At 38.8% G+C, this 23,200-nt stretch overlaps 3 protein-coding genes across 3 annotated transcripts; 2 read left to right on the forward strand and 1 right to left on the reverse strand.

Moving 5' to 3' along the window:
• Positions 1-554: 554 nt before the first annotated feature.
• LOC146166369 (small ribosomal subunit protein uS19-like) lies at positions 555-3,717 on the reverse strand. Its single transcript, XM_083383162.1, has 5 exons — positions 3,650-3,717; positions 2,754-2,842; positions 2,129-2,225; positions 1,498-1,635; positions 555-686 (listed from the first exon to the last, which is right to left on the reverse strand). The coding sequence occupies exons 1-5, from the start codon at positions 3,650-3,652 to the stop codon at positions 573-575; spliced, it is 441 nt and encodes a 146-aa protein (XP_083239288.1). The 5' UTR covers positions 3,653-3,717; the 3' UTR covers positions 555-572.
• Positions 3,718-6,419: 2,702 nt separating this feature from the next.
• On the forward strand, positions 6,420-9,948 carry LOC146166370 (uncharacterized). Its single transcript, XM_083382431.1, has one exon. It carries the CDS (start codon positions 7,054-7,056, stop codon positions 9,091-9,093), a length of 2,040 nt encoding a protein of 679 aa, XP_083238557.1. The 5' UTR covers positions 6,420-7,053; the 3' UTR covers positions 9,094-9,948.
• Positions 9,949-11,742: 1,794 nt separating this feature from the next.
• On the forward strand, positions 11,743-22,777 carry LOC146166371 (long-chain-fatty-acid--CoA ligase ACSBG2-like). Its single transcript, XM_083391996.1, has 14 exons — positions 11,743-11,877; positions 13,408-13,496; positions 15,048-15,168; positions 15,748-15,828; positions 16,247-16,396; positions 16,679-16,840; positions 18,541-18,722; positions 19,504-19,694; positions 20,007-20,107; positions 20,297-20,447; positions 20,709-20,848; positions 21,665-21,784; positions 21,941-22,043; positions 22,177-22,777. Exons 1-14 carry the CDS (start codon positions 11,743-11,745, stop codon positions 22,296-22,298), a joined length of 1,848 nt encoding a protein of 615 aa, XP_083248122.1. The 3' UTR covers positions 22,299-22,777.
• The last annotated feature ends 423 nt before the right edge of the window (positions 22,778-23,200 follow it).

The raw sequence follows: 23,200 nt of genomic DNA on the forward strand, positions 1-23,200 counted from the left end.
ATTTAAATTGAAGTTTGCATTTTCATACAAATTTAGTCGCAATTTTTTGGCGCTTAGCGCGAAGTCTAGTCGGCTTTTTTACATTCAGCTCAAATTGTACATTTTGGCACAAATTCGTTAGCTTATTTGATTTATACCGTCAGAGAAGGACGTCGTATTTCAGATCCCTTTTTTTACCCGGCCCGCCACAACATTTTAAGTTTCTCATGCGGCCCGCGACTAAAAATAATTGCCCACCCATGGGTTAGAAGATGGGTTGGTTGAAATTATTAGGTGAGTAAGTGATGTACTCAAGGGTGGGGTTCGTTCTTACCCCGGTCTTATGGCTCGAGTTCGTTCAGGGGTTGGTATTTTAGGACCGTTGTATTTACGTGCGTTAGCATGTGCACATATCGATAGCTGCAACCAGCGACTATGGTTGGGCCAGTCTTTTGGAAGTCACTATTTCTTCTAACCTTGCTGCATTATCTCACAAAATACAGAAAAGCTGTTGACTGATCTAAGGCATATAACTGAGTAATCTGTGTAAACCTCCCACCAGCAGGACACGATGGTGTTTGTGGTTGTTTTATTTACTTGAGTGGGATGAAACGAGACGAGTGGGTGGCTCCGATACCAGGTCTGCCATGCTTCACTGGTTTGTAAGTGATGCTGAACTCACCGAGGTACCGCCCAATCATCTCCGGCTAAAAGAAGTATTCACATGTAACAATCTTACAAAAGCGTGTAATTCACACTGTTAACATCGGTAAAACAAAACAAACACTTTTGTATAGGTCGATATTTAAAGGGTGGCCCGTCTTAACCCAGGGGTAGGAAACCTTTTTAGCTGAGGGAGCCATAAATAATGCTGAATATTTTTTGGTTGCATTTCCAGGAGAGCCATATTATATTTTAAAACAACTAATTCTAGAGTAAGCGCGAAAAAAAAAGACTAAGTTTGCAAAACTTTGAATACGGAGTGTCATGCTATGAACAAGGCCGTTTATATGCAAAAGGGTTTCATCAATCGGCTAAGAGCCACAAAAAGACCAAAAGCATTCTCACAAAGCCCGGAAAATTTTGCTATTATTCCTATTATACTCACAAAATACAGTTTTAAAGGGCTCATGGCCGCGTGGAGTTTTATTCAAGTCATGATAAGAAATAATACCTCAGATTTATTTGCGAGCAAGATTACAATATCAAAAACAAGTCATATGGCATATTTAAAAGAGCCATAGGTTCCGACCCCTGCCCCCTGCTCTAAACCAAGTGACGCCTTTTATACAAAAAATACTACTATAACTCTAAAAGCCACATTTTTGACACACATACTGTTGCTGTAAATATTGAAGTACTGAACGTATGCAAATTGTTATTCACAATGGGCATTTCAGTAACTCCACATTTTCGGTAACTAAACTGAACCACAGAGACATTTTCAAGGGCTAACCAGACCTACATCAACCATGCTACTTATGTATTAGTGAACCAGCAAGTAATTATGTGATGTACCTTTACTTCCACTTGGTTGAAGGTCTTTCCATTGTAGACGCCGACCATACTTCCAACCATCTCTGGTTCTATGACGAGGTTACGAAGATGAGTCTTCACAACTTCAGGCTTCTCCATCGGAGGAGCATTCTTCTTCGCCTAACCAATTCAACAACGACGTCACAGATTTGCATAGTAATAATTGTTCAGTAACTTATTAAACACACATTTGTATAAAAGTTTTATACCAAACAAATTGAATGATAAGCTGGAATATTTTTTTTGCTGGTAGACCAGAGGAGCTGTTTTTTTATTATATAATAGCAAAAAAAATATTATTTATTTATATTATATTTTATTTATATTTATTTATATTACTATGCCTGGTAGCAACAGTTCATATGTTGTGTTTATGTTTGTAATTTCATGTTTACTTGAGTTAATAACCAACTGTACGTCACTATATTATAACTCTATTGATTCAGCTAGTGAGGGTTTGCATTGATTTTTAGAATAAAAAGATGCTACTCTTGGACATAAATTGGTAAATACTGAACCTACATGAGCTCAACAATAGCCACTGCAATACTTTTCATGGTAGTGTATGTTCATCAAATACCAACTAAGAACAACTTTTATTTAAGTTACGAACCTTGCGGAGTCTTTTTAGGAGAGCGTTGTGCTTTCGCTTGACACCTCGTGTGAAAGCTCGACGTTGACGAGCACAATAAAGCTCCATCAGTTGAGCCCTAAAGAAACACAACTTAATTAAACAGAGCAAACACTGCTTTATACATAACAAACAAAATACAAACCATGATATTAAGTTGTAAGGCCACAAAATGGCAACAAATATTAAATAATCATTGTGATTTCCAATACATAAAAAAATACGCAATAAACAAGTATGTTCGCACTTTGGTCGTATGAAATTTTGTTTGTCAAAAAGTTTCTCAATTTGGTCCCAAACAACCTCATACCGAAGCTCAAAAATAAATAATTAATGGGAAGGAACTAAAATAGCTTTTGCATTGAGGTAACCTTTAATATTTTAAAATATTACATTTTTGGATAATTTGCAATCAAAGTATTGAAAACTCTGTTGGAATGCGAAACATGGCTTTAATGAACAAACTTATTTGGTATCAGGCCGGCAGCAATACCCGCCTCCAGTTACTTGACATCCGGCATCCCCACTTCAATCAACCATAATACGGTTCAGTAAAACTTGTGAAACACATCGTAAGAATTAATAAAACAAAAGTAATATAACTGACCTTGACATGTCCAAGAGTTGGTCAAGGTCAACACCTCGGTAGCTGAACTTACGAAAAGTTCTTCGTTTAGGGACAGCCGCTGCATCCGCCTGGAAAGCGAGTAAAATATTTCTTTTACGTCACAAAGTTAAAGTGCATATATTTCCAGGATTGGCGAGTACGCTACTTTACACAAATATTGTGGTGTTTTAGATTATTATAAGGTAAGGAACTTAATTGTAAGCTTCACCAAAATTAGTTGTTTTTCAACTTCTTGCAACTGATTGCTAAAAGAAGAAATTAAAAATACCCATTCTAAACGCTTCTATTAATGTCTATAAACAATTAGTGGTGAAACAACAAACGTTAGCTTGAAATGTTTGAACTTAAAATGTCTAAAATTTTGATCAATCCAAACGTTGAGCAGTTTTTTGCCACCAAGAATATAAAAATCCGGCGCTGGTCTAGAATCCTACCACAACGAAACATCATTTGGGTTAGGGTGCGTGTTAGCGTTTGGGTTAAGGTGGGTCAAGTATTATTATTAAACAAAGAATATAATAATACTTGACCCACCCACACCCAAACCCGCACCCTAACTCAAATTTTGTGCGTTGATTTTAGAACTGTGATAGGATTCTAGACCAGCGCCAAAATACGATCTCACACCTTTGCCTAAATCATCTTAAAATGACAATTTACCAATTTTCGAGTAATAACTGCAGTTTAAAGAACCAATGGCCTAAACATAGGTTTGCCAAAACAGCAATTTTCAATCGAAAATATGTCACCTAAATGGTCACAGAACATTCATAACTAACTCTCATTGGGACAAACCACCCTTATATATTAATAAGAATACAACAGAACCTAATTTTTTGCAATATAACAAGTGATTTAAACGGCTTAAAACCCACCATATTTTTGTTCAAGACCTTCCTGGATTTTCAGGGAAAAGAGAGATTCTTGTCGCAACTTTCACAATGGTTCAAGTGTGTAACATTTCTATGGTAAAAGAAGGCTTAAAAAATAGAAATCTTTGTCTTTTAAATAATGTTAAAAATATAAAAACTGAAAGACATTTTTATAATTTTTCCAGTTTTATTTTATGAAAAGCATTCAATTAAGTAGTTTATTGGAAGCTGTTTATTTCTATATTCTTATAATATTGAATGTAGGTTTGTACTTGTAATTTTTAAAAAGAGTAATCAAAAATTTTGTGCGAAACCTACTACTTCAAAAATGTATGATATAAACGCAAGAAAGTCTTCACAAATAGGTCAGTCCAGGTGTTTTGATTATTATTATTGTACAAGGTAGTATGCAGTCGTAAGTCGTGAGCCATTTGTTAATGCTAGAGCATAAGTGTCACCAAAAACCTGATTTATATAGTTGTTCAAGGGAACAAGTAGCCTACTTTTTCTTTTGGAATCCGGTCGTGTCCTAATAAAGATAAATGTTTCGGGTCTATGAGGCAATATCACGCTGCAGCAAATATGCTTTCTACTTTGGTGGGATTCGAATCCACGACCCCGAAACTTCATGATGACATCAAATTGTTTGTTTTCGCAATGCTGCTTTTATTTTGACGTTTTGATAAAAGTTAACATTTAACTTCCGCAGCTGGTACCTTGTGTTTGTATATAGTGACGTCACATACAAGCATTGTTTGCGCATACAAGAGCATTGCTACAGAGAGCGGTTGGGGTTAGGTCGCTCAAAACTTTACAGAAATTGTATTCAAAAGTGATGAGATACATATTATCCGATAAGTTTAACTTCAAAAAAACTATGTTTTTAATGCAAAGTGCCGATAATCGGTAAACATGGTTTGTTGTGGCGTTTTACTGATTTGGCTTGTAATCTGATTTCTTAGGAAGATATTTTTATCTTTTAAGGTTATTTGCATTTTATTACAGATTTGGACAATATTTAAATTGCTTACATTAAAACTGAAAGTGACGTCGGTGGTTTAAAAAAGTCACTGATTAACCAGCGATGACGTCACGTGGTAAGTTGTTAAAGTTTGTTTAGTTTTTTCAGGTGTTTAAGCAGATAAGCTACTTTAGTGGGCTCGGTGTATATTTGGTAACAGCTCGTCTGCTCGAGAAACGTCCTCGTAAAAAATATCAGAAGTAAATAGATATTTGGTTTCGTACATATCAGTAATCTAAATATAAACAACAAACGTTTGCTTCTTTATAACTGATTGTATGTATCACATTGTTACAACAACATAGATTACATTGTCAGGACATTTTGAGGTGCGGTATTTGACTGAACTGTCATTTGTGAGTTTACAGCCTTCATGTTTTTCGCTAAATTGCAGTTGTTGGCAAAGTTACTTTTTGTAGTTTGAGATGATGTAGTTGTGTATTGAAGTAAGGTCTTGGTTATGAGCACCATATTGTTGATAAAGAGCTTTTATTAGGAGTGTGTTGTATCGGATATTCGCTTTAAGTTCAAGTAGTTTGCCAGCCACTTGCAAGACCACACTACAATCCTCTTAATGATGGTTGGCAAACCTGAAGGTGGTTAGACTAAATTGTCGCACATGTGTTGTGTTGGCCCACAATATTGTGGACATAACCAAGAAGGAAATAATTCAAGATGACTTTTGTAGTGGCGAAAATGTTATTTACTGCGTTTTTTTATAATCACATGATGTCGCAAAACAATATCCAGTTATGCTGACTTGAATTATAGATTGTTGTGTAGTTAAATTGTTGCTTCAATATTGGTATATCATTGGTGATACTGATTAGTCTTTGGGTAATTTGTCTCGCAATTTTGGCCTTCCAGGGCTACTTTTATTTACTTTTTTTACTTCCAATTGCGAATTGGGTCAACAGCCTCCAACAAGCAAAAATGGCTACCTAAAATTAAAATCCCTTAAGCAAACATTTGTATTCAGACTTTAAAGGCGTATATTGAAGTTGCGTTAAATGGTAGACCATAAAAATGAGCTAAATAAAGCGAAAGTAGTTTTAGAAGTAGAGAAATTGGCGCTAATGAAAAAACTGATTTTGAAGCGAGGATAAAACGCACTTGTCGTAACGTCGATCGCTAGTAGGCGCTAGTGAGCAGTTACGTCATTCAAAAAACTTGGTTTTAATATTATCTTGGTTGAAGCGACCAAAGTATTAAAGGACATTTCGTGTCAATAGCCGTGGTTCACTACCAAGCAGCGGAAACGATTAGGTGGATCCAACACTTGTGGTAATCTGCCTCGGGCGATTTAACATATGATGCCTTAATACCAGGTGTAGAACAATTCTAAAACCTCGAGTACACACGACAACATATTTTAACAACATAAAATCAAGGTTAGTGAATACGATCTCTACAATGAATACCACAAATGTTTCAGCACAAATATGTCAAAGAACAGCTACATTAAATTATAAACCTATTCTAATATACCTTAAAACCCGTAAAATACGGCCAGCAAATTCCCAATCCCAGCGCATTACGCAACATTAGCGACAATAAATTCCCCGTCGCTTCCTAAAGATTCTCGCTGTGCTATAGTTACGTCACAATCCAACAATGCGGCCGCGCGGCGTATATCTGGGCGGTCACGCTTGGCTGGCGTCGCTACGGCCTGTTTTTCTCCGTTTTGCGTGGGAGGCGAAGTTATAAAGTGCAACTGGGTCGAGCCCGGACATTTGTGGCTCCACTAAATACTTTACTTCTTGTAAATTTCCACGCTGATATTTAAACAGCGCAGGTTGTAGAACATTTGCAGATACTGAGGTTTATCTTTAATACAATATTTGGTTTATTCCGCTTTAAAACTGACTTTTGTTGTAAAACAAATGTAGAAATGATAGAGCAGCTAACATTAGGCACCAACATCTGTTTTTAAAATGTGGTACTTTTCTGACTTTTTAAATTTAAGGGCGCTGGTCTAGAATTTTACCACAGTGTTAAACAATTATTAAATCAGCCCACAACATTTGGGTTGAGGTAACATTGGGTGTTTGAGTGAGGTTGGGTCAAGTATTAACTAACCCACCCAAACCTAAACGCTAACCAGCACCCCAACTTGATTACTAAATACTGTGCATTGTGGTATGATTCTAGACAAGCACCAATTAAAGTGTTAATTATGGTAAAAGCCGAGCTTTTGATAAACTACAAAAAATGTATTGAATTAGCAAGTTTAGCTTTCAAGTTTTAGAGTAAGCTCACTTATTTAGATCTCTATTGTCTAACACATTTGTCCGCATTATTAGGTGCTAAGACAATAAAGTTTGACTTTAAATTCCGGGAATTCTTTATTACTAAATTTTCTGGCAGAGCTTCAGCTGAAAATCACATGCATTATATTGTTTTCCTGATTTTGAGTGCGATATTTGCACAAAGTGTTTTTGGACAGACTTGCACTTCTCTGCCCAAGAAACCTAATGTAAAGGAACTTGCAACCGACGCTCCGATAGTAATTGTTGGAAGGCTGCTTAAAAAGGTTGACCAAGTCGGCAAAGGTTCCCAGAAAAGATACAATTTGACGGCAAAAGTTGACCAAGTCTTTCAGAACAAGAACGGGGGATTAAAGAAAAAAAGTAAGATACGCATCGGCCCTTTTGGGAAACTTCCAAACTGTATCGATGTAAAGAAAGGTAAAGCTTTGCTGTTCCTAAAACCTTCCAGCAAGAAAGGATTTTTCTGGTTGGTGGTAAATCCAATGAAGAAGCCAAAACGAAAAGACAAAAAAACTCTGACGAAACTTTTAACCGCACCAAAGTTTAAAGTGAAGTCTAAAACGCTTGAGCTTATGGAAGGATTTAAGCACACAGAGAAATGCAAGGTGAAAGGAAAACCCGACCAGGTTTACTGGACTTTTAATGGAGAGAAGCTGAAGAAACCAAATCTTCCGAAAGGTATCAGCGTATCTAAGGGGAGATCTCCAAAGTTGACGATTAAAAATGCATCAAAAGCAAAGCACAGTGGTCTTTACATTTGTGTTGCCCACAGCAACGTACTCAACATCAATGTCACTTACACGCTTGACATAGAAATCAAACCGGTAAAGAACTGTGGAGCTTGCGAGAACCCGAGCTTTTGTGTGAACGGTTTGTGCTGCAGTGATCAGGGACGTGAGAGGTGTCTGTGCTACCCCAACTTTCGAGGGGGGCGATGTGAAATTAGGGGGGTCACCGGCCCACAGGACTCACCCCCTCAAGTGGCAGCTGTCCTTGGACTTTGCCTCGCGATCCTCATCGCGGCCGTCATCTGCCTTGGTGTTTACTGCATATTCAAGAAGAAGCGCTCCCCCAACTTGTGGAACGGTTACCCCTCGCACGCCTCGCCCGACGTTGATCCCCCGTCGGTCGCTTTGGTCGATGGGAGGTTCTTTTCATCGGTCGAGCGTGAACCGATGATGTCCGGCCTCCCCCCAGCCCGGGACTCCCCCGAAATCGAGGTAACCCGACCCCTCAACTCCAACAACAATGGGTCACAGACAAGAGGATCGTCCGACCTTTCTTCAACCCCAGCCGTGCTCGACGAACCGCACAGCCCAAGGTTGCCTAGCAACAGACCGTCGGTGAGCAGTTTGAGTGACGGGAAGAAGCGCCAGCGGCTCCACGGGATGGCAAAGAGCGGTCCGTACGTTAACGGCAGTAAGAAGGAACGAAGCGGTGATGCAAAGGAGCAAAGTGGATTGTTGGGGTCGTACCCACAGAGCGAAGCTTCAAGTTCTCATCTACACCAAGCCAAACTCCCCCTTGATGAAGGGCTGGACACGATCGTCAAGCACCAACCGGCACACCTGCTCTCGGGGAGCGCTTCCAACCTCATCGAACCACCACTAGAGGGGGTCGAGATGCAGTATATTGGGGGGAGTCCCTTAAGCACAACCGGCAGTGTAAAAAGCCACAAGGTTACGACCTTCGGCCCCGATGGTGGGATCCACCAGGAACAAATGGGTCGCGATGAAGGCCCCCTTTCGGCCGTCACCCCCCACTCCCCTGTAGCCTCAGAGCAGTCGCATGCACAATCGTTACCTAGCAACCACTCAAGTCCTGGATCGAGCCACCGGGAGTTCGTCTACAACAACGTCGTTCCTCCGAGCTACCCAAGCGTGACCTCGGAGAAGCGTGACGATGGTGACGACCCCTTCAACGGGGTCGAGATTCCCGACACGTCCCTCAGTTTCCCAAGCAGGGAAGACAATGAGTTTGTTTACCCGCAACCTGCTGCCCCGGTGCTTTACAAGAGCCCGGTGGCATCGGCCCACTTACATCATCTACCGTTGCTCACCGACCAAAACATCGGCTCAACCTTGTCGTTGTCGTCCGGCAGCGTTATTATCGAAAGTAGCGACGAATTGCCCGAATCACCGAGCATTAATGTTTAGACACCATAACATACCATTTGAATGGCAGTGACACAAACAAATTTAATTTTTTTAAATTAAATATAAAAGTTTTGAGCCTAAATTTTGCCTGTTCTGGAATCTATGTTGCCACTGCCATTTATTTTGTGCAAATTTATTTTGAAACTTTTTATACACACATGTATTTATTTGTTACTGTTAAAACAAGTTTGTTGCTAAACTGAGGAAGTAAGTGCATGAAGTTTACTTTGTATGTAGGTGAATGTTTGCCTATTTAACAAAATCATTGAAGTCTACTTGTATTATCGTATCATCTCATGCTTATCATAACTTTGTTTAAAACGGTGCTTTTATTTATATTCATTTTTGTGCCTTTGTTTTTATTGTGCCTTTTATTATTTCAGAATTGCATTTTATCTGGTACAGTATTACAGTGTTTATGTAATGTGGGTTAACTCCCATGCTACTAATTCCACTGGATATTCATATAAACTCTCTACAAGTGCCTTGCATTTCATATTTTATTTTTTATATCATTTTCTTTCCCATCTTGAAAGAATTTTTAGTTTGTTTTGAATTTATTGTGTAAAATAAGCAAATGTTTTTTTAGCGAAATGAAATCATCTGCTTTTAACTTATATGTGTGCTCTCTTCAATTATTCATATATTGTAGTTGTATACCTCTTAACACGTATTAAGCGGCTTGTTGTGAGATTCTCAAGTGCTTTCGACCAAAATATCAGCAAATTAATTTCGCTCTGCCTTTGATGTCATAGAATGCTTATGTTTGTCCAACATTTCAAATTTCTTCTTATTTCTTTCACCTTGCCGTGACCACAGCACAAATTTATTGGGCAAAAATATGCTCTAAATAAAATGTTGTCAAAAAATATTTGTTTTAACGGACAGAGTTTAATTAATTTAGCATGTTTGTTATTCTAGTTATTTAACCCAACCAGTTTTAGGATTCCTTTGAATGGTGTTATGATAGATACAGTTACAGTTGTAGTACAATTGGGAAACATAAAAGGATTTAAAGTTAGTTAAGGTATTATTAAATATCAAGTCATCTATAACCTTTTAAACTGGTAGAAACTAAAAATAAAATCTATTAACACAAATTGAGAAATCTTCATACAGGAAATTACATTTAAAAAGCTGGTTGAAATTTAATCAGTTTGGACACCACATTAAATAACTCAACTGTAAGAATATCAGCAAAATAATAGGTTTTGAAAACGTTAGGCGGGTTATTTTGTATGAGGGAGTGGTTATTTGAAATGTGTAAAGGCCAGTTTGGCAGTCGTTCCATCACGTCGCGCGAAGCAATTGTTTGCTTGTAGTGCGTAACAATTGGCAGATGTACGGTTGAATGAGCAAGCGTAATGTTGTGGTTGTTCAGCAGCGAAGAGGCTTGACTTGCTGGCAGATCACACTGAGGGTTGCTTCACAACTTCTGATGTCACACAAGCCGTGGATATCAGGATAAACAGCAACGATCCCGGGGAACCATGCTATGAAACCGTGAGTGGACCTTGGTGTAAAACTACTGATGATTTGTGTCAATATTAAGGTCAGAAACTAGTTTTTAAACTTGTAAAGCTAAATACTGCATCAGAGATCTCTAGAAACATCTCCTTACCAATATTAAGTTGCGAATTAGTGTAATAAATCGTGTACAACCTGTGAGCCATAGTTCAATGACAAATGCTCCAAAAATAAAGTTCCATGTAAGAGCATGATCTGTATAAAAATAATATTTTTCTAAGGAGTTGTAGAAATCGCAGAACGCTAGTAGCTAAGCGCAGAGTAGACCATTTAAAGCAATCTTGAAGCAGCTTCAAAGCCAACAGTTCTGCGGAAATATAAACCAATGGAAGAAGTAAAAGCTTGTATAAATATTTTTATAATTAGTCATTTGAACATCAAGGAAATCAAACAAACACTTCTATCAAGTTTAGATTTCCACTCTTGTAACGACCATGGAATGTCGTAGTTTACCCTGAAATAGATCAAAGCCTTCCTGTTGTCAAGGGTGTGAATTACCTCGCGCGCTACTCTATGACGTCACAAGTGTCCTACTCTTGGGAACACCTGTCCCACGCCCCGACGAACAAAAACCTCGCCTTATTTGGTCGAAGATAATTGAAATACAAACAATTCACGAAAACGTATAAAAACAGCAGTAATGTGAAAACTTTTTGGGCCATGAAGTTCCAACGTGAAAGTTTCACAGTGGTCTGGTCTTTTGTTTAGACTCGCAGGCGATGCCGTAGCAAGGTTTGTTGTGAGCACCTTAAGCCCAAAAACACTTATGTCCTTTGTTGTGTTGTGCCCAACCTACAAATTTTGTGCAGTAACAGTTATCGTAACACATGGCTAATATGGCTTCGGCACATCCATTATTAGAGCTTTTCAATCTGCAGATACAACTAGTTTGTCTTATTAGTGAGTAAATGTGTAAAGATTTGTTTTGAATTTTAATTACAAGTAAGTCGTTAGATAATAAGCTAAAGTCTGAAACAGTATTTAATGTATTTATTTGGTATTTGGTTTTAATTTAAATTGAAACCAAATAACATTTCGTGACAAATTCCTTAACCTTTTTGTTCGTTGAATACCAAAATAAGCCAAGTGTCACCGACATCCTTATGTTGTTAGGTTGGCGAGATGCTGCTCTGTGCGGTGAAGCAACACGAGGAAAGGTTAGCGCTGGTCCACCATCCCGAACCAGAGGTAACACTCACATGGAACTACCGGCAGTATTATGACCAGGCCTGGAGATTTGCTAAGTCATGCGTCAAGGTAAGTCTGTGATGTCACCATGATCATTATGCGGTTCAATTGTTGCGTGTATAATGACTAGTCACTGTATATTGGTGCTGAGTTCATTTTAACGCGGCTAAACCGCAAATGAAACCGGAGTAAAACGTTAATTCAGCTTTGATCTTAACCTTGATCGGCGGACGCTTCGTTCCTTTGTGACGTAACAACTACCATTTGTTTTAACCGCACACTCAACAACGCTACATATTAACGTACGTTCTGTGACGTAACAGCAGACAACGCTTCGGACGCAAGTAGCGTGCGTTCCAACTCTCCCCTGGGGCATTGTGAGTAACAAACGTCTATTTGTGACGTGATTGACGCAAAGTGTTCTATATTTGTTGTAGTGTTTGGTTAGGGAGGGGGTTATTGTCCCCTACGCCCACGCTTGCCCATCCCTGAACATCAATAAAACATACTTTGGGGGGTTACGTAATGTCACGCTTGACCGACCACGTATAGTAACAATGTTGTGAATAGCGGAATGTGGTTTGCCGAGCTAAACTAACGGACAACTGGTGGAACAAGAATCGCCACTTAACCCAACCTTGTAACCGGAGATAGTTTTATTGTATTTACTTAACTCCGCCTTTTATTACGTCACTATGTAGGAACCCGGGTCACGTGACTAACATTCCTGTCTTTTGTGTGTTTTGGGAAATACAAGCTTCCTTAGCAGAAAGTGTGGAGATATACTTTCAGGCATTACTATACGCTACGGTTGCACAAACCCCCACAACACAGTAGTCTTCACTTGGTGGACATATTTTACGGCCTTAAAATATTGGAGGATCTTATCTCATTTAAACCAGATGTAGGAGGTGAAATATTTAGTTAAACACTCCAATTAATGTTCATGTATAAGTGTTTTTTCTTCACACAAGCTGTAAAAATGAAAAAAAATTTATTTATTATTCTTAAAAATAAATTCTATCGGTCAGTGTATTTTTAATCCTTTAAACTCCATGGACCCAGTTTTGGGTCCGCTGCTTTAAATCAATGTTTCTTCTCCCATGGGTCTCGACCCTAGATTTAATCGAGGCATGATTTGCTTGCGTCGCCGACTGTAGCGTCCACATTGTTAGATTTGTTGAGAGTTTCTGTATAAGATTTATTAGTTGAGAAAATTGTGGAGAGAAATACGCAAGGATGGCTTAAGTTTGAACTTATTTCTGCCAATGTCTTACGTTTGTTGGCGTAAAAACTCTGTTAGGAGAGTCGGGTCGCCAAAACTCCGCTGTTATGCTTACGAATAGTAGTTGGTTGCCGCGATAAAAGGGCCGCTGTTCAGATGCTTTGCTCCAAAGTTCGAGAAAAGTTCAAGCAACATTACGTGGCACATATAAGGGAAAGCCCCAGGTTGTCGGGAAACCGTTGCCTGAAAGTTGTAAAGTTTGGAGCCAAACCTCAATCATTTCTCATCATTTACCACGTTCAGACGTCGCGCCAGTCTTTATCGCGTCACAATTGCGTCACAATAGCGCTTGTGATTCACAGTTATTTCCTCAGGTCGGACTTGCTCGCTTCAGAGGAGTTTGCATCCTGGGCTTCAATTCTCCTCACTGGCTCATCGCAAACCTCGGCGCCATCTTGGCAGGGTAAGCACCCGTGACGTCATCCACAAGGACAAATATTTGCCCTTGAGGGCTCGACTTCCTACTAGACGCAAGTGTTTGGTCGTTAGGTAATCATCCAACCGTGATAAACCGTCACGCTGCTTACAAGGCTGCTGCATGAACATCTCACCACTCGAGTATCGGGCAAGTTCTGTCCGATGCTTGATATCGTGAAAATAAGTCGTTTGATGCCAAATGACGTCATACCAACAGTTAATTAAGTAAAATAAATAAAGAAAGGTCTTCTTAATCATGTGTTTAAGCCAAATTTGATTTTGCGTCAGGAAACTCAGTTAGTTTGACGTTATTTCGATTCCCTTAAGTAATGTTGCCATTATTGTGGCCCAGAAGGGCATTATGACGCGATAATGTATGAATTCCTTTGAGGAATATGGAAACAATGGACCGCGATATCGTGTGACAATGTACTTCGCGTTTTGTTCGTGTTTGTTTTGGTTATCTGCGGAGAAACACAAACATGAGATATTTTTTAATTCTGCCGTAACCGGGCTTGTCAAAAACAAATGGACTCATTTACAAAAATACATTTCAACGAAACATGTTCTTCGTAATAATGGCGTCTGTGACGTAAATAAACCAATTTTACCCGGAAATTTTCCAGCGCATGTTTATCACCAAACATAGTAGGGTATTCCCCGGTTGTTAACCTCCCACTCAAGCAAACTTTCCGAATCTTTCAACAAGTTTTTTATTGCTTCGTTGAAGCAGGAACTTTTAATTCTTCGCCGATGTTTTACGATGATTTCGTTTTATTGGCATCATTTTATCGGCTAAATATAATTACTTTATCATAAAAAGAAAAATCTGATTCATAAAATCAACACCAGCTCCTGCACACTCCTAGTGGCAAATATTTAGCTTATCTGAAAAAATGCGAAGTTTAAGGAATTTCAATGGCTTGAAAAGTTAGTTTAAAATCTGTATAATACATATACTATGTAGCTCTACATTAAAAGGCGATTTCCTTTCAAATAACTCGATACATTTCATCGTCGTTTACACGTCATGATCTAGTGACGTCATGATCTAGTGAACTACGGTTGTGCGGAAGCTCGTCAACAGTTTAATGCATTTTGTGTGGAGTAAAACCTGAATTTCAGCCTAAATTATATATATTATGTTGGATTCTACTTTTAAGTCAGTGGTTCTTAAACTTTTTCAATGGAGACCCTAAAATTATTTCGGTTCCGGTTGGCCAGGGCCGGCGTGGGATATTTAGAGATGACATCATAAAACAATTATGCTTAACTCTCTTTTAATCCCACAAATGTGAAACCAATATAAAGTCTAAATACCAAAGCGTTTTTTGATATTAACTTATCTTTTAAAAATTTGTTTCATTTTTTTAAATTGGACAACAGGATTTCAATGAGGTCTCAAGTACCCCCCAAATTTAACCCAAGTACCCCCAAAATTAACCCACGTACCCCCAAGCGATCCAAAGGGTCCATGGTTAAGAACCCTGCTTTACTGAATTGACTTGTTCCATCATATGTGAAGTGTTGTTTGTAGGGGCGCCGGGTGCGGCATTTATACGACCAACAATTCAGAAGCTTGTCGCCACATTCTACAAATCACCAAAGCTAACATCGTGGTAGTGGAAGATAAAACACAACTCGACAAAATATTGAAGGCGGGTACATACGAGTATTTACCAATTAATAACGAGTATTTGCGAATAATCTCCGGTCATATTGCCGAGTATGAACATGTTGCGAATTACAAAGCGGCAAAATCAAAATTTATTAATTTTTTTTTTCAGTAAAACCTTTGATTCCGATAACGATAACGATAACGATATTTGGGAAAAAAGTATCGCGACTAAACGACGTCATTCCTTACACAAGCGGATAGATGAAATTAAAACACTCCAAGGTTATTTTCCAGGTTGATAGGCAAAAATATACTTTTTTATTTCCCTCCAGTTGCTAACTTATTAATTTTTAATAAATTTACTTAAGGGAGAAAATCTTACTTTTAATCGCAAATCATCGCTCCTATGTTAATTTAGCATCAGGTGCCGATGTTGCAACTTGGCATCAGGGATCGGCTCCGATCCGATATTATCCGACATTCCTATTGTGACGTAGTCCATATTATATTGTCACTTCTTATTGTGACGTAGCCGACATATTATTGTGACGTAGCCGACATATTATTGTGACGTAGCCGACACATTATTGTGACGTTGTCACCTGTTATTGTGACGTAGGTATGGGATGGTCTCCCCCACCTAAAGGTTGCTGTCCAGTACAGGGGAATCCCCAAAACCGAAGACGTGTGCGTTTATTCGGTGAGCAAAACGACAGGTGTTTGTGTTTGTTTGTTTCTGTATACCAGTGGCTCCCAAGCTATTTTAAGTGCGCCCAAGTATGAGTTTTGTGAACACCTCATGACCCAAGATACAGACAACTAGCATAAAATATGTTGTTGTAAATTAAGTAAGTTATTCGCAAGAGTTTGAAGTGGTTTAATGAAGTATTACTCTACTGGCCCATTCACGTATTCAACAAAACTTGACTTGAAGTCATAAATCATGATCCAAGCGTTTGTATTTGTTGTGCATTTGTATCTACGTATATTGTAACAAATTTGTAGATTGGCTCATAAACACAGAAATACACAAAACTTTGACACAGCTAGCATTTTCCTTTTCAATTTATCAAATAAACAATCAAGTTTAACTTTTCTAAACGTATTCCGCCCCCTAGTGGTCGTCCTTCCTCGACGCGGGTGATGACGTCAGCGAGTCACGTGTTCGCGATATCGTCCAATCACAGCGCGCCAATCAATGTTGTCAAGTAATATTCACATCCGGGACTTCTGGCGACCCGAGGGGAGTTTTGCTGAGTCACGATAACGTAAGCTTTTAACATGGTTTAAATTCTTATCTTGTTTTGATTTTCTCCACAACAACTTCGAATAATTTCACCCAAAACGTCTTATTTGTTTATTTGTTGAGCAGCAGTTTTTCAACATCTTTTCTAAGAAAATCATTCATCGATAGATAAATATTAATTAAATTGAGTAATTTCCCAATATATTTCTCAACATCTGTGAAGATAAATTTAACGTGATACCGACTCTAACTCTAACACCCGCGGATGAATATTTGTTTCCCGCTGATGGATATGTTGTTGCAGGTGTGCAGCACAGCCCGCCACTTGGTGTCGCACCTGCAGATGGAGCACGAAGTTCTCCTCTCGTATCTTCCACTCTCGCACATCGCAGCACAAATGTGTGACCTCTGGGCGACCTTGGTGGCGGGGAATACCCTACACTTCGCGCCACACGACGTTCTAAAGGTGCGCGGATGAATATGTGGCCAGTATTATCGTTAAGTGTCGCTTCTAATAGCTCAAAGTTGTTTATTAGGAAGCAACTTGCGACGTCAGCTTGCAAAAAGCGCAAAAAGTTTTGTTTCTGTAAAAAATTGGTTAGAAACTAAAAGTGATTTCACTTCGGTCCATTTTGAGTAAGTATGGCGGCTGATCTTAACTAAATTCAGTTAAAACTTTATATTTTTTATCGACCAATATGCCTTAAATAAAGAACTAAAACGGCAAGGCTCGGATTTTAATTATTATATTATTAAATCTTCAAATGTCGGCTTCGCACAAACCGACTCCGGAGAACAAAGAAGTGAAACGTTGTGCGTCGTTTGCCTAAAATATTTGCAAAGTTAAAACTTTGAAACATTCAGCGGTTTATTAAATATGCGGATCAAAAACTTGCTAATCCCTTCATTGTGATTGTAACATCACAACATGCCGCTTTTTGTCGATTGTTATGTCACAAACGAAGCCATTGTCCTTCTACTAACAAGCTTGTGTGGGTGGAATGCGAGGGTTGATAAAAAAGCTTAAATCCCGCGTTCCATTCATAAAAATGCCGCGGTTATGACATCATAAAGGAAGGACGCGACATTCCGGTCCTGAATAAATAATGACAATATTCTTGGGTTCGTCTGTTTGTCGCTCTGTGGTAAGTGTGTGTGAGTGGGTGGGATGGGGGGAGGGGGGTTAGTCGTTGTTCGTCCGACATTTAGGGACAAACGGAGATTGGGATTTCAGTCTTGCTCCAATATTTTTCCACCTTCTAATATTTGTTCATCTTGAAGGTAAATTTATCAACTAAAACGTAAATTAACAAGACCTTACTTTCTGACTTTAAAGTAATTTTGGCATAAAACCTGGAAATATATATCGTTCGATTATTTTTGATGTAATTTCTTTTGCTTATTGTGACGTAGTAATTTCGTCACTTGGTATCAGTTCGCGATACACTTATGTCTAAAATATCGTTATCGGAACACAAACTTTCGGGCATCTTTAGTTAAGTGGCGAGATCATTATCATGAGACGTGGCAGAATAAAGCACTCCCGAGAATGTGTGACCTTGCAGCGGTACAATGACCTCTGCCAACACGTGGTTCCTGGGAGAAAGTAGAATCCAATTCTCCCAACGTCATGCATCACGTGACTTAACACGTGGTTCTTTCTCGCGTGACCTTCAACACCGCCCCAAGGACAAACACTACAAAGTCCCTTCTATTGTCTCCCATTACCCCTAAATATTACGTCACACTACGCGACGGTAGCCCATTGTCTCGTCGCACTTTCATCGATACTTATGCAGTGAACATGACATAGCTAAATTATGACGTCACAAACCTTGCAGTTTAAACCAAAACAACAATTGACCTCCCCTAAACAAGTAGTTATTTTAACTGTTTGTTGCAATGTAAATAAATTTGACCTTAGAATAAAACGACACAAAGTGAATAATTTAACACAATACTTCAAAAATCGTCGATAGCTTGTGCATTAACGATTCTTTAAAGCGGCATAACTGGGCCAGCAAACTTTTTCGCAAAGGACTGGAAAGACATAACTGTGCTGACTGGTTATAAACCAAGTTATGCTTAAAGCTTATTGACCTTATTGTTAGGTGGCCAATAGGCCAAGAAGCTTGGTTGTGACGTAATAACTTGGTATTTGTTCAGGGCGCGTTGACACAAAGTCTGAGGAGAGTTGAACCCACCAAGTTCTTCGCCGTTCCTCGGGTTTGGGAGAAGATCGCGCAGAGTCTCAGCTTTTCATCTGGTGATGTTGGGAACTTGCAGAGGAACTTGAGGGAATGGAGCGAAAATATCGGGCTCAAGTCGCTCACCGACGCTTCCATGGGGTGAGTGGGGTTGGATGGAAGTGGGTTGTAGCGTAATAACAATGCCACCAACACTATAAGTTCACAAATTGTAAAAGCTTCTTAAAAACTGTTGCTTTTTATGAAATTTTGGGATTTATATTTACTTTCTGTCCGTTGATGTAAGAGATTGAAAACATTTTTTAACAAACTAAATTAACGTTTTTATTCCAACCCAAAAAAGTTTTATGTAATTGTGTTCGTCCAATACTGTAAAGGTCATATAAAGGTCATACCTTTTAACACTCGAATGTCATTTTTTTGCGCCGCATTCCACACTTGGGGAATCCCCTGCGTGGGCTGAGCAAACAGTCACGTGACACACCCACGAAGTCACGTGATGCTTGGCAAATATCAAGCTCGAAGTTGTTGCGAAGCTTTTTATGTGAATATTTGCAGCTTTGCTTCTGCAATTCAACTCTGTTTGAATAAATTTTGCAGGAGTTACTTTTTGTAACTATAGATTTATTGAAATCAAAGTAATATGCGCGCAATCCGCTATTTTATTGGAATATTTTGCCATGCTGTAATAATACGATTTTTTTTTTCCAAAATGATGGGTAATGATATAAAACTAACTCGCTTGTCAATTTAATCAGCTACTTTTTGTAATTATAGATTCTATTTAAGTAAATATATTTCTTCGAATTACAGGGACAAACAAATCTTGACATAAGCTACTTTTGTAACCATGGATTTAAAAAGTTTTTCCATATAAAAAAAAACTTATTTGATAGTGACGTAACAATATTGTTCTTGGTAGAATTGAGGGGAATTCTCTGGGGTTCCGCTTGGCTGATTTCTTTCTCTTCAAGAAGGTGCGCTCCTCCCTAGGATTAAATCGGTGCGACTTGTTAGTATCCTCGGCGGCACCGCTAGCTGATGACGTTCAACGCGCTCTGTGGTGCCACCACGTGGCGGTTGTGCAGATGTACGGGTTGAGTGAATCAACAGGTGAACTTTGACCTTTAACCTAAGATGAAAACCAAAGCTGCCGAAAAATATTCTTGGCTTCAGGTTAACTTTCCAAAATATTAATTTAAGAAGTTAAGAATTCAAAAAATTGACTCGAGAAAAGCAAGACGTTCTTCGGAACTAAGGTGAAACTCGAAACGATGAATGTTGGGATAAAAAGCAAAAAACAGAACTTTAAAATTAACCGGGTTTTTGCTTCAAAGTTTCATTTTAAACCGTGGTCTTGGGATTTGTGCAATTGAACTTTTACCTCCGTGTGTAGCTTACGTTTTATTCCCTTACCTCCTTCAGGTCCTCACGTTGTATGCGACCAGAAACCTGGGCAGTTCAAAATCCAATCAGTGGGCCGTACTTTGCCCGGAGTCCTCACAAAAATGGATGAGAGCGGCGAGGTAACACGATGTTTGTGATGTCATAATCTCACTCGAATAAAATAAGTTGAACCTTAAATTATAATAGTTTTGTAGCCATTTTAAAGCTGAAGTAACTCGTGACCTTGAGGTTCGGGCTTTGAAGGTTAAAAGTCGCGGATGACGTCACAATGTACACTTTTTCTATTCTCAAAACGATTCAATGTTTAGATTCTTCTCTGGGGTCGCAACATTATGATGGGGTACCTCGACATGCCTGAGTGCACACACGAGGCCGTTGATCGTTCCGGGTGGCTGCACACCGGTGACGTAGGTCGGTTTGATGACGATGGCTTTCTTTACGTCACAGGTCGCATCAAAGGTGAGTGTGACGACATAAGAGCTTCGCAGTATCGGTTCTGTCCGATATTTATCGCGATAATTAATGTTGCTTGGAAAGTCTTTACATTCGTAGTTTTAATGAAATACTCCGCTTGTCAAAACTGATTGTGATGTTCTGTTATGGACGCCAGCCGCAGATCAGATCTGACAAGCTTTTTGTAAGCACACTGATTTATATTTGGTACTTTCGATAAAAAAAGTAACAATAAAAAAATGGATTAATTCTTATAAACTCTTACAGACCTGCTGATCACAGCCGGGGGAGAAAACGTCTCCCCTACTCAAATCGAACAAAGGGTGACGCAATCCCTTCCCCTCATCGGATCAGCCTTCCTCGTCGGGGATCGAAGGAGGTTTCTTTCCCTACTCGTTACAATCAAGGTTCTATGACGTAATAATGCGATAAAATATAAGCAAGTTTGTAGCAAGAACAATCCGTGTAAAACTTGCAAAATACTTTTAAGAAATATCGAAGTTGAAACTTATGAGAACCAAAACTAACGGCGAGACATCAAGTGTTACGTCATAATGAGTGGTGTCGTGTGCAGCCAAGCATTACATCACGTGCTTATTAAGACTGTTTGATTGACAGCTCAAAGTGAACGCCTTTAATCTCGCAAGCACCACTTGTGACGTGACAACTGCGGTGTGACGTCACATAGATAGTGTGGTAGATAAAGGGAGTTGCTTCCGATACTTTCATGTCGGAGTTGTTTCTCAACAGAAACGATATTGTTCAATAATAAACACAATTTATCCCAGTTTTACATTTAGTTTTATCAAACCAAGTTATTCTGGCCGCCATCTTTGTTGCTAACCTTCCCCAACATTACAGACTTTTCCCTAGTACGACAGTTATTGCCGATTTTGGGTCGCGGCCCAGGAGTTTGAGAAACACAAGTAACTAAAAAAGTGAAACAGTTTGTGTTTTACGTTGTTTGGACTCCGTGGCAAATATCCCAAGCAGTCTCCTGGTAGCTGCCAGTAATACATTGTTAGTTGACACAAAACACAGGTATAAGCAGAATACAATGTTGTGTTGGGGGAATTACCGTGACTACAACCACTTTTACTTTGATCAGTTACAATTTATTTCTGGTTTATAATTTCGTGTCTGAGTTGTTTAAATGAGGAAACATTTGTCCGGGTTCAAATAAAACGCAACTTACACTTTGTTTCAAACTTTGTTATTTGTAGAACGAAGAGGGGAGCCTTTCACCCCCCGCCCTCCAATTCTGTCGTCATTGTGGTAGTGACGTCACTACCCTTCAGCCAATCACGTCGGGCGCTGATAGTTTCGTCATAAAGGCCATTGAGGTAAAAAGTTTATGAAACAAACTTTGAACTTGAAAAATGAACTCATGTAAATTCAAGTCCAAACACAAATGAACACTCAGAATATGACGTCAGTGGTTTATTGTCTGACGTCATTTGTTGATGACGTAGTAAACGTTGCTGCATTTTTATTTTCAGGAAAGTTTGATCGTTGTGAACTCTCTGGCGACATCCCGTGCCCAACAAATCAAGAAGTGGGTTGTTTTGTCGGATGAGTTCTCGGTGGCTGGAGGAGAGATCGGTAAGCTTTAAATTTATTTTGATTAGGATCTATAATTTCCGGTTTTATTGTTGACAAACTTATGCAGAAAGAAAATGTCTTTTCGCAACTTATACTTTTGTTGGGTTTAATTCCAGTATTTTTTTTGTCTCAGGCCCAACTATGAAACTTAAACGAAAGTCTGTCGTCCAAAAATATCACCGACTTATTGAAGACATTTATTCGGAAGAGAACATTACGTCATCAGAAGAATACGTCATACACGCGTTACCTTAGAGGTGTTTCATCAGGGCCATTCGGGACGTCAAGGACATAAGCTGGGGTCCGTCAACCGTGAACACCTGGCTCGGAGGCGCCCGCAGAAAAAAAATATTTATACTAAACTTAACTTTCAGTACCGATATTAATATGTACGATTTTATATCAGCTGAAATTTCAATACAAAATATTCCATAACGTTCAAAAGTAATACATATTACACTTATAAACAATAAAAATGAAATCGCTTTTTATAATTCCAGAGTGGGGCAAGTGCCCCCCCCCCCACACATTAAACCCCCAATGGGGGTGCCCATGAACTAAACCTTGTTGCCGCAAAAAGTCCTACTTTTGTAAAGCTTACAACATCTGCATAAAGCTCTATGTATGAAGTTATTTAGCTAAAGTCGAGTGGTTTTGCAATATTGTGCTGAAAATATTTCCTATTAGTAGCAAAATCAATTGTTCAATTTTTACATTATGTTTTGCTTGTTTTGTTTGTGTTATGCAAAGTGCAATGGCCGACATGTGGGTGTTTTTATTTGCCCCAATATTTTTCATGTTTTTTTTTCGCAATTTTGTTTTCCGTTGTCACAGTTTTATCGCTGACGCAAATTATTACTTGTTTAAGATTACAGTTGAAAATACTCTAGGACAGCTAGCAATTCAGGTCAGACACAATTAACGGATCTAAAAAGTTTAGATCTGTTTAATTGTGTCTTTTAAGATCTGTAAAAAGTGTCTAACCTAAATTGCTAGCTGTGCTAGATTATTCTGCTGTTACGGATCAGGAATTAAGGTCGACATTTATCTTGCAAGGGTCAAGGTAATTTCTTTTATCCCATATTTAGTGCAACATGGTTTAAGATTAATTACTTATTCGCAAGTTATTTGTCACTAATTGACATAATATTTTTATA

This window comes from Ascidiella aspersa, chromosome 1 (genome assembly GCF_963924565.1).
Source record: "Ascidiella aspersa chromosome 1, kaAscAspe10.2, whole genome shotgun sequence".
NCBI lineage: Eukaryota > Metazoa > Chordata > Ascidiacea > Phlebobranchia > Ascidiidae > Ascidiella > Ascidiella aspersa.

Bases quoted from the DNA above. Each gene is read 5' to 3' on its own strand.
- LOC146166369 (XM_083383162.1), bottom strand. The intron at 2,226-2,753 runs GTCAGTTATATT...GTGTTTCTTTAG, and splicing joins CAACTCTTGGACATGTCAAG to GGCTCAACTGATGGAGCTTT. The intron at 687-1,497 runs GTACATCACATA...TACTTCTTTTAG, and splicing joins TCAACCAAGTGGAAGTAAAG to CCGGAGATGATTGGGCGGTA.
- LOC146166370 (XM_083382431.1), top strand. From the start codon at position 7,054: ATGCATTATATTGTTTTCCTGATTTTGAGTGCGATATTTGCACAAAGT.
- LOC146166371 (XM_083391996.1), top strand. From the start codon at position 11,743: ATGCTGCTCTGTGCGGTGAAGCAACACGAGGAAAGGTTAGCGCTGGTC. The intron at 15,829-16,246 runs GTGAGCAAAACG...TCCGCCCCCTAG, and splicing joins AAGACGTGTGCGTTTATTCG to TGGTCGTCCTTCCTCGACGC. The intron at 19,695-20,006 runs GTGAACTTTGAC...TACCTCCTTCAG, and splicing joins CGGGTTGAGTGAATCAACAG to GTCCTCACGTTGTATGCGAC.